Source organism: Abrus precatorius, unplaced genomic scaffold (genome assembly GCF_003935025.1).
Source record: "Abrus precatorius isolate BTA unplaced genomic scaffold, Abrus_2018 Scaffold1, whole genome shotgun sequence".
NCBI classification, from domain to species: Eukaryota; Viridiplantae; Streptophyta; class Magnoliopsida; order Fabales; family Fabaceae; genus Abrus; species Abrus precatorius.
In genome coordinates, this window is record NW_020874291.1 from 820,518 (window position 1) to 832,270 (window position 11,753).

The 11,753-nt window shown below is 26.8% G+C and overlaps 1 protein-coding gene across 1 annotated transcript; it reads right to left on the minus strand.

Annotated features, from left to right (window-relative positions):
• Positions 1 to 10,523: 10,523 nt before the first annotated feature.
• LOC113857486 lies at positions 10,524 to 11,162 on the minus strand. The gene has a single exon (XM_027489440.1). It carries the CDS (start codon positions 11,160 to 11,162, stop codon positions 10,524 to 10,526), a length of 639 nt encoding a protein of 212 aa, XP_027345241.1.
• Between the last annotated feature and the right edge of the window lie 591 nt (positions 11,163 to 11,753).

Here is an 11,753-nt window from a genome sequence, read left to right on the forward strand (position 1 = left end):
GTGTTTCATTTTCATAGGTCTCATAGCTATGTGTCACTCAAATTATTGTCCTTTATTGTTTAGAATTAATGAGAAATTGATAGGTTTGTATTATAAACTTCAAGATAGATAAAAAAAATTAGTAATATAAAAAAGATATCTGTATGATACTTATGAAAGAGAAGATGATCAAAACCTAAATCTTAAGATAAAAACTGTTAAAATGATTTAAATATATGCTGTTGAAAACATCAATCAAGGGCTTATGAAATGGATTTTAATTTTATAAAAATGGATAACAGAAAATTATGAAAACTTTTAGAAAAAAAGTATATTAAAAATAATTTATAATAGATAACATTTTTTTATTAAACCCAATGATATTAAAAACAATGTGATAAGATTATTATTGCAATAATAATAATTAAACCCATCTTAATATATAGTCTTTATCATGTTGCTCTCAGACTTTCCATTTCGGTAAAAGTATCATTAATGGTTCAACAACCGATCACTTTGACTCAAAATGGTTGTATTATGAATTAGGCATACGCAGTGAAAAATATCACTAACTATATCGCGTGATAATGCTTATCTGACGATGCCAATGTCTAGCTTTAAACAAAATCAACCACTATTTTGTTTGAAAAACAATTATTGTTTCATCAGACTTCATAAAGAATTAAAAATTTTAGTTTAAAATTAACAAAACAAAGGACGTTAATTAGAAACGCAATATTTAATTTATTTAAAAATTAGTCAAATATAGTTTATATTTTATTTAAAAGTATAATAAAGAGAATAATTTAATAATTTTTTTATATGGTGTGTTTCTAGGGAGTCCAACACCACAGAATTTACCAAAAGAAGAAATACAAAGAATGAGAATCGTTGAAACTTGCATATTAAAATATCAATAGGCCAAAATAACGATGATCAACTACAATATTATAGGTTTTTTTATCCTTAATCGAATCTGTAACCTTCATTAGCAGATTTATTTTCTTGTGATTTTTCTTATCAAATTAGAAGTTATAAAACAACCGTGCATAGTACTGAATAAGAAGCTGCTGAATACATCAGCTACCCTTAACATGTGAAATTACCTTTTTTTTTATAAATTAAATTTAAAATTCAAATAAGAAACTCACTTTGATTAATTTAAATCTTTACCTACGAATATAAATTTTGATATATTTTGTTCAAATGCAAATGTGGTCATAAATATTTGGATACTTACACAAATTTTACCTATCTTTAACAGGTGGGTTATATGATAAAATTATTAAATTATTTTGCTATAGTTGTTTAACATCATCCATCTTCAATCAACTAGGTTTGTAAATAAAAGAATCTAAAAGTTATATATTAATTAATCCTTTAAGATTGATGTAATACGACCCAAGATCCATAAGTTTTCTCATCTATAATTTTCTAGAGTATCGAATTATCCGACTAATTAAAGGTACCAATCTGTAGTTAGAAATTAATCAAGAAATGGGATATATATATATATAACTTTATTATTCTTGTAATTGTAGTTTGTAAATTAGAGTTTTATTTAAAAAATTAGTTGTTAAACAAATTTAATCCCCTCATTCTAAATTAGATATGGATATATAAACTACAATCCAAACTTGATTAAACTTGGTTTTCTGCTAATCTTGAAACGAAGAGTTGATAAACCACGTATGTTGGGAGAAGTGGAGAAGGGTCACATCATAATAAAGTTCAGAAACGTCTACAAAAGTCTAATCACCGTCCAATCTTACAGTAATGTTGACCATACAATAGTAGCCTAAATAATGAAAGGTAAATAATGCCAGAATCCACTCAAATCCAGGAACGTTTCATCTGTAGAAAAACAAAATTTGATAATATAATGCCCAAAAATGCTTTTGTGATGCACACTGAACGGAAAATTGCCGTGTAGATCAAAAGTAAAAAAAATAAAAATTATATTATAAATAGACTAAGATTTTATTTATACACTGTTTGTTTAAATCCGACATGTTATTTTGATAGGTGTTTTAGAGTTTAACCTGGTTACTTTATAAAGAAGAAATTAATATTTTTATTTTCTAATTTTTATTTTATTTTTATTTTTCTTTGACATAAAGATTATATAGATCCTTTTCACTAAATTCATCGTGTACAATATTAACGTGGTACCGTTAAAAATATCAAAAGTTACTTTAAATTTATAAGTCAACCCAATGATAAATTTTAAAAAATTTAACTTATAAAATACTTTAAAAAATTATTTATTTAACTCTCCTAACTCATTAATTGTGCAAATTAACTTATGGTAAGGTTAAGATATAAGTGTAAAATAAGTTATTATGTCACTGTCGTGATCATAAAACTCACAAGATGACTCATAAAATGGTAAGAGTTTACGTATTTAAAATGAAAAATAGGTTATGTGAACGGTAAATTCATTTTCTTCTCAATTCGGGTGAACTCACTTGAACTTGTATAAACTCAATTAAAAGCATGAGTTCAGGATCAAGTAAGTGTTAGCTCAAGTGTTCTTTGTTCATTCTATACGACAATGTTTGAACTCTTTTCTTAGGATTTTTCTCTTCGCATGTACCAACACACCAGATTTGAAGCAAATAGAGTTTCCTGTTTTGCGCCAATGTCTTACTACTCCCTTCTATGACGCCCCAGTGGTGCACCCACCCAAATTGCCCTTCTCGAACCTCCCTTTTGTGCGCCCTTCAATTCCCTCATACTCCAAGACACGAGCAAGGAACAAGAGTACTAACAATGTGTGAATAGTGCTCCATTTCCCTATTTATTACGTACAAGATAGCAATGTATAAAAAAAGATGTGACTTGAACGTTATAGAGCGATCCAACTAGCCTGGCAAAATACCTTTTACACAGAATTGGAGGTCTAATTACTAGAGTCAAGACCAAGAGGATGAAACAAGTTTTGCAAGGCCTAATCATAGAAATTAAAGGAAAACAACATCCAAATGGATAAGAAGTTGCATCCAAATGAATCACGTTCTTATAATATTACGGTGACGTTCTTATCAGCAATTTGGACAGGTCAATTCTCATAATTAAATAAGCTTTTATGGGTTGGAGTTCGATTAATTTTTGGGTTAATTAGTTTGGGCTTGATTATTTAATAAAAAACTTAATTTTTCATTTTTTTTTGATGAATTTTCATATTTATTTTTAGGTAAAGTTTTCAATTGCCTTTTTGTATTTCCAAGTCAATTTTTAGTTATCAAGTCTTCCAAGACATTAATTTAGAAAGTGGAGTGCATTTAAAATCTACTTTATTTTTTGTGGATAACATAGCCTATAGATAGGACAAAATAAAAACACAAGTTTTCTCTTTTGTAAGAGCTTTTCTTATGTCTTGGGTTAAGAACTAAATTTTACAATGTTGATTCTATTGGCAAGTCGTGATTAGGGTCACACTTTTTTTGATAACTTTGATTCTATTGATAGGTCACAATTAGGGTCAAGTTGCTTTTTTTCTATCTTACTTGTTTTCAAGACTATCCACAAAAGCATTTTTCCGTATATCTTTGCTTCTCTATTATTAAGCTTTATTCAAGTGAATAAATTAGAAAATTTATTATTCACTTGTGTAAATGAGTTTTGGTTTAAGTGAAAAATTTTGTATGAATAATATGTGAATATTTATGTGTGGTCAATACTTAATTTGTATATAATTATGAGTTGCAGAGAAAAACTTTTCCTGAGTTTCATTTATGATGCAAGGAATTAGTGACAATTCAAGAATTTTTTGGGTCTAAAATAAATTAAAAAATGAGACTTTTTTTATTAATAAAATATTTTATTATTATTAGTTCAGAATTACAGTTAATTAAATATTATTTGTAATATCAATAAAAATTTAATAATTAAATTAAATATTTGAATTATAAATTATTTTTAAATTTAATTTTTAAAATTTTAAAGATATATTAAAACTCTAAAAAAATTGAAGATCTAAAGCCCTTGCCTTACCTGTCTGAGCCTTAGGCCACTCCTGCCAAGAATTCGGCCAAAGAAAAAATAAAAAGTAACTTTAAATATATTAAAAAATGATAAATATTTTTAAATTTTCTTCACTTAAGGTTGATTAATCTTTATATTTTACTTAAAAATATGTCTAATTCTCTTATATGTAATTTTTACATTTATTTCTACTTATGAATCTATATATAAAATTATTGATGAAAGAAAGAATGACAAACTCTATAAGACTTTACATGCAATTGCCTATTACTTCAATCTCAATTTTACTATGATTTTGATGTTAAAGAAGACCTATATAATTGTTTGAAGGTAGATGACTTTATTGTGAGAAATAAGATTCATAATCAACGTTCTGAATTTTATTTTGCTCAATGTCTTTTATGCAAAGTTTAATAAAAAGATTATGTTTTCTAAAATATGGTAGAACTTTTATAGGGATATATATACAAAATTAAAAATGTTTATAATTCATGTTCTTAATTTGACTTATAACTTTTTTGGATATGAGTGAAATTAAAATTTATTTAAAACAGTAAATAAAATTCTTTTTTTATAATTTCTAAGTTTTCTTTATTTAAAATATTGACTAATAAACTACTAAACATTAATGATAATAAATAAATATGAACAGAAATATGTTAACATCAAGTTCATGGATTGATAATAAACAACAATAATGTGTTTTATACTTAATGTGTTTTAATAATTTATTGATACTTATTTTCTTAAATTATTTCATTAAAACATTGATTGTCATTGATGTTAAATTATATTTGATAAATGATATTTATTTTAATATTGTAAAAATTATTTATTAAAAAATGAGTAAATACTGCATTAATAAATTTATTTTGCAAGCTAATCCTTTAGAGTTACCAACTATATTCTAAAGAATTTTAGTAATATCTTAAGGCATATAAATAGTTAAAAATGTTTGATATGTCTCAAAATAGTGTAATTTATTGATTAAAAGATTTATTAAAAAAAAAATAGAAAAGAGGATTTGGGTATGAATGATTAGGAGAGAGGGGAAAAGAGAAGTGTAGAGGAATGGCGCGACAACAAGGCACCTCCGTAAATTTAGGTATAATTGTTTGCTTCAGATGTCTCCCTCTCTCTATTGATTGCCGTACTCTTTCTTTTACACTGTTTCTCACCCATGCCCCCAATTTCTTCTCCCATCATGTTTACACGTGTTCATAACTACCTTTCTGCTATGCTTTTCACTGCTTCTTCATTTAAAAATAAGTATTTATATAAAATAATAAAAATAGTAATATTTTTATCTTTAAATTTTAAAATAAAAAATAAACTAATTATAACAACAAAAAGTATAATTCTAATTTATAATATAAAAATATAAAATGGACATATTTTATTTTAATCAATGTCCAATAATATGGTACTTGGACAAGAAAGAAAAATGACAAAAAGGAGGAGTGCAGAGAAATGGCGGTGCAGCCATGTGATTATGTTGCAACTTGCAAATGTGTTGACATGCTTTGCAACGCTAAACTTGTAACTTACGTAACACTTGATAATTTATTTAGGTAATAAATTCATACAAGGTACAGCTTTGTTTTATTTGTTCTTTTACGTGACAATTAATTATTGATTAATTAATAATTAATTTTTAAATGTTAATAATAAATAAGTAGAATCAGTGATGTTTAATTTTAATTCTATTTAATTAAATAATTCTAGGGGCAAGTGCACCAACAAAGAAGTGAATCTCATGTGAAAACACATGAACAACTTTACTGGCATGAAAATAAGCGCTTACAGTACGATATTGAACCAAAAAGTAAGGTAGATTGGAGTTAAATTACAAGGCAAGAAAAGCTGCAATGTTTCAATTATTTCTTGCCACAATGAATAATGTGAGTGTTCAACCAATCATGTAAAGTTGTTTCAATTTAAAAAATAATGTTAGTTATAGGCTATTTTTTTAATGAGTTTTTTTTTTATAAAAGCAAGTGACGATTTTTTAAGACAAAAAAATTATTTAAAAGAAAAATACATTATTGACAATATTAAAGACAAAAAAGTTATTTTTATATCTCAAAAAATTATTACTGGCAAGTTTTTAAAAAAAATAAAAATATGATCTGAAAATTGCCAATTAAAAAGTAAAATTATCATAGACATTTTTTGAAATCTTATTTTATAAATAATTATTTGTAGTGAATTAAACTTTAAGCTTTTCATTTTATTTATCTGGATCTTAATATTTTATTCTTTATTTTTATTACTTTATAATTAAAAAATAAATAAATACAAATATAATAGTTTATTTTAATAGTAAAATTATCGTAAATGTGAGTGAAAATAGAAATTTAAGTGTGAAGTCAATTTGTATATATATTTTTTACAGTATATTATATTAAGTACTAAAATATTAATTTTATCAATATATTGAAGTGAAAACTCTAAAAGTAGTAAAGAGTATAAATTATGAGTGTCTAATCTTTGACTTTATTAACTGAATTAACACAATAAGTTATAATTTGATGAACATTTACTAATAAATATATGAATTTTTCATGCATTACATAATTGTTTTTATTTAACGTTAAAACATATCTTAACTAAGAAAATATATATTCACTAACATATTGTGTTATTTTAATGTTCAAATTAGTAAGAAATCAACTAAAATGTTGTGTCATCTACTTTAATTTTATTTTTGAATTTTTAATATAATTAGTTAAAAAATTTTATTAAAAAATTATAATTTGTTAAAAAACTTATAGTAATTAATTAATTAATAATAATAATATAAATATTTATTTACATTTTTAATACTTACACGTTCCAAAATATGCTTATATGAATCAATAGAATTTTTAAAGCAAAGAATTTTTATAACATAAAAAATCATCACTGATGAGTTTTTCACAGAGGCCTCAAAGCTCCCTTCTCCTTGCTCATCACGTGCCAGTTTACAAGGTGCAACTCAAGAATGAATTCTAGCTTAGAGTGAAGAAACTAAAAAGCATAGAGAGAAAGAGCTTTGATATAGATATCAACTAATTGATTTACAAATGACAAAGGATTAAAGGTATTACTTAAAAAATATTATTTTAATCTTCAATTATAAAACTTAACATCAATTACATTGCATGGAACTGTAATGGTACCTGTGATGAACAATAAATGAAAAGGTTGTTGTTTCCTGCATTGAGTGGTGACAAGAGAAGTAACAGAGGTGAGAAGTGTAGGGTGATTTCAGGGTATGAAGTTGGTGGTTGGGATCGGGAGGCAAGGCATGTGGTTGGGGCCATGATAAGAATGGTGAGGTAGCAATCACAGATCACAAATCATAAATAAAAAGGGGGCATTGGGTATATTCATTCACTCATTAATAGTCTATCAAGTGGTCCCTTTTCCCTCACTCAAATCACTACCTTTCCCTATCACCCTACTCTGTACTCCTAACTCACTCTGATTCCTCATTTCCGGGGAACCCTATGGCCCCCTCTTTTCCCCAGCCATAAACTTTACCATTTTCCTTTTCTTTTTTTATATCACAAATATTATTAATATTTTTGTGTCATTCATTAATTGAAAAAAAAACACAAATCATTTATGATTTAAATTGAAACAATTTTTTACCATTTGGTTCAAATGTTTAATAATAATTTTTATTTTACTGAATTATTAAAATGAATCTTAAGAAATTTATTTAAATATTTTATGTTAATTTTTCAAAAATAAACTTACAAAGTTTATAAAATTATAAATTATATTTATAAATATTTTCAAATACATCTTATATGCACGTGAGAATCGTGGATTTAAAAGTTATCAAAACAGCAATTCAAGATTGCTCCATTTGAATTTTGGGTTCTATGATGCATTTTAATCATAAAATGGAGATTCAAATCCGACTTAAATATGTCCTTTACACTTAAATAAATTGGAGTGACTCAAATAAATTTAAAGTGAAATTTAGATGAATTGGGAAAAAAACTCAAAATTAATTTAATCTTAAATTAATTTGTGAATTGTGGCAAATTTAGTTGAATCGATTGGTCTTTTTTTTTTTTTTTTTTGGGTCAAGGAATCAATTGGTATAAGTAGCTACTTTGCCAGGTGTGCATGGAATAGAACAAAGAAAAGTAGAGACAATTTTCCTTAATGGTTTGTGCCTTTTTGTGTTATAGGGCCTTGAACGCTTTTCTTTTTTTGGGTTTAAATTCTTTTTGCATATAGATAATGGGGCACTATTGCTTCAGTATTTTGGACTCCATGGTGGCGGAGAAAGCCCAACACTAAACCAATTACCTTGTTGAAGAAAGAAAAAAGACCACTTCCAAAAAAGACCAAGAAAAACAAATTTCCTCGTGGAAAGCATTTTCTCTTGGAAATTTTTTACCAAACTAAAATGTCTCAAATAAACTATAAAGATTTAGTCACGATGAATCTTGCACTATTTGTTCATGATAGATAATGAAATATCATAACAAATGGACTTTGGATACAACTTAAGTATTTATTAATAAGTTTTTTTTTACATAAAGACTTGTGATATATTTTTTATATAAAATTTCTTAGAATAAACTTAAAAAGGCTTATTTTTATAAGTTATATAATCACTTGTTGAAATAAGGTGAAAAGAGTATGGAAATTATAAACAAATTTTATAGTATTTTCATAATCTCATCCAAATCTGAAACTGATGAGGGCAAACGGGATGATAATATTCTCTTCAGCATATTTTCACTTCTTACATTCCAAATGCAGACTGAAAACGGTAATTGTCTAGGGAAAGCACAAAAGAAACATGCACCAATGGACTATTTTAGCGATCTAATACCATAATTTGCTTAGTTTGTAGACATCATCAAATGTTTTGAGTAGACTCACAATTATATCTAAAAAATTTGACTTCATATGGTCATGATTAGTGTCTCAATAAATGAGAATATATATATATGAGAAAAAGAAGAATAAGAGCAATATGCCTTACAAGCTTACATACTCAGTCTTCTATTAATTGTAATTCCAAACTCTAGTTCAAAATCGTAGAGCATGATCCATTTTTTCTTTATAATATCATTTATTAATGAGTGAATGTTCAATAAAACTACAGAAAAAAATTCATTTACTAATCAATTAAAAGTGATAAGTATTATAATTCTTCCTGTTATGATAATTCATTACAGGTCTTATCTAATAGTAAAGACACAGCACACACGCACATAGATTAAATTAGTTGATTTTTTTAATATATTTTTAGTTTGGTTTAAACTTGGTTTTTTAATTTTTTATCTCTTAATTTATAAAAGTATTTTAAATAAATGTTTTTTTCCATAAAAATCATTAATTTTGTTAAAAAGTTAATGTTCAATTTTCAATTTATAAAAGCACGTTTGGTTTGAGGTTTGATGATGGCTCTAAGGAACTCATAATGGTGTTAATTGGGCTGGTGCTAAGCGTTGGATATGTTGAAGATCTCAAGGATTCAGGATTATATTTATGTTGAGAACTTTTTAGGTGTTATTTGATATACCTTTGTCATTTTTACACATTTTGCAAATATCAATTTGTTATGATCGTTTTAATATTTTGTTATTTGAATTGTTAAAATTATTTAATCCTACATGTGATTTTTGCATTTAAATAAGGAAAATCAATTCTAAGAAAATTTTACAATTAAAATCACTCTGTGTGGTTTGTTCCAATAGAATGCATATTGCCTAGAAAATTAGAAAGAAATAAAAAAGTTTGTAATAACAAGAATAAATAATCATTAAAGAAACAACAGAGTAGAAGAAAAAGACGATAAAAGAATAATTTTTCTTTAATTTCTTGTTAGCAAATGTCATAGCCATTGAACATATTATACTTATAAAATGAAATTCAGAATAATCAAATTCAATCCCTTTATTCATTTTCAATGTACATATTTATAAACTAAGCAAAGTAACTTTACAGATTTTCATGTATATTCATTGTCATTGTACTTATTTAAAATTAAATTGTTAATAATTGTCAACTAAACATTCTACCTACTATTTTTTTTTTGTCATGAAACATTCTAAATACTATCTCAAACATAAACTAATTGAACTTTATAGTGCGAATAATGACTTGTATTTCGAGCATTTAGCCTATTCTAAATCTTCCACACCGGCAAACTTGTAGAAAATCAAATTTGAATTTTGCATTTAATTTTTGGTTTTAGAATTGTTGTTTGTTATCTACTAATTGACAATTAATGTATGAGCATAATCATTGATCTTTTGTTGCCATATGTGTGTGTTTCGCTTTTTACCAAAAATTAAGTTGACCCATAATTTAATGCTTGCGATCTATAAACTAATCAATTCTCATTCAAAATTGGAGACTGAACGAATTCAACTTGCATGCTTCCTTTCAGTACATCAATTAGAAATATCATTTATTTTCAACAAATTTGTGAGCAAGGAAAAATAGAATATCATTATAGTAATACGGAGGCCACAATTAATTGATGTATATTTATCATTGTAAAAATTTCAAGTGTAAATCTCTCTACTCTATTACATGAACTATCTAGTAGACACTAACTGTACCTTCTTTTTTTCTTTCCGTTCTAAACCTATGAATCTACATGGTGAAAACCTAACCTTGTATTCCGAAATGGTTTCAAGCTTAGGTGACCACACCTGGTCCTTAGACTTCACAAGCTGTTGATAGTGTTTTTTCAACTCAGGAGTGGTGCATAGGAAATTGTTGCTATTGGGAGGACATGGTCTTTTATCTCCACTAATAAGCCTTGTGATGAACTCAGGCATGACCTTTATCAACACCCTTCCATTGGGACCCTTCAAGTACTCTAAAGGGAACTCCCCAAATTTGATAGAGGACTTGTTATTAGGGTGTGATCCCAAGGACAAGAGTGAAGATACGGAGAGGGTTTTGCAAGGGAAAAAATCAATGGGAAGAACAAAATAACTCTGACCTAACATAAGTTCATCTTCTAAAGCTAAAGTAGGAATAGGGTGTCCAATGAAGAAGGAGTTTGCATGGCAAACAATCTTGTTTGGGAACTCGAACATGATTTCGCCAGCAATATGCTTACCCTTTAGGAATCTTGTTGTGCCTTCCCAAAATATAAGTTTCACTGATGACAATGATAATGAATTTTTGTTTTGTTGAAAGCATGGAGTCACCACTGCATTTCCCATTATGGAAAATAAGAGAATGTAATTTTGAGAGAAAGGTGGAAGAGAAGGTATGAGAATGAATGAATATGAATGATGAAGATTATTATATAAAGGGATGATAAATACATTATAATATGTGAAGGAAACAATTTGACTTGGATAAAGTCTGGGTTGTTTGTTTGTGCAAAGCGTGAAGGGTCGGTGTGGTCTGGTCAGCCATGCCGGCGTTGAACATTTTTTTGTTCTCTCTATTGAGTTGGGTCACTCTTGTGTTAGACTTGTGAAAAAACAAATCGTCACACAAGGTTAAACCTTGACCTTGTACTACCATTATATTCAAACCTAATAAATTAAAAGTTGCTGTTCTTATTCTTCGATGCTAACGTTAGGATTTTCTTCAAAGTCCATGTATCTATGCATTTATGGTACAATCCAAGCTTCCAGTTAAACGAAGAAAAAACAAAGGATTCTCGAACAACTATGAAAAACCAAAGCTTCGGGTTAGAGACAAAAACGTTCCCAGCGTCATAATTCAGGGATTTATATTTTTATATATAACTAATATAAGAGAATATTACTAACTCCTCTCAATTATGTCACTAATTAAAGAAT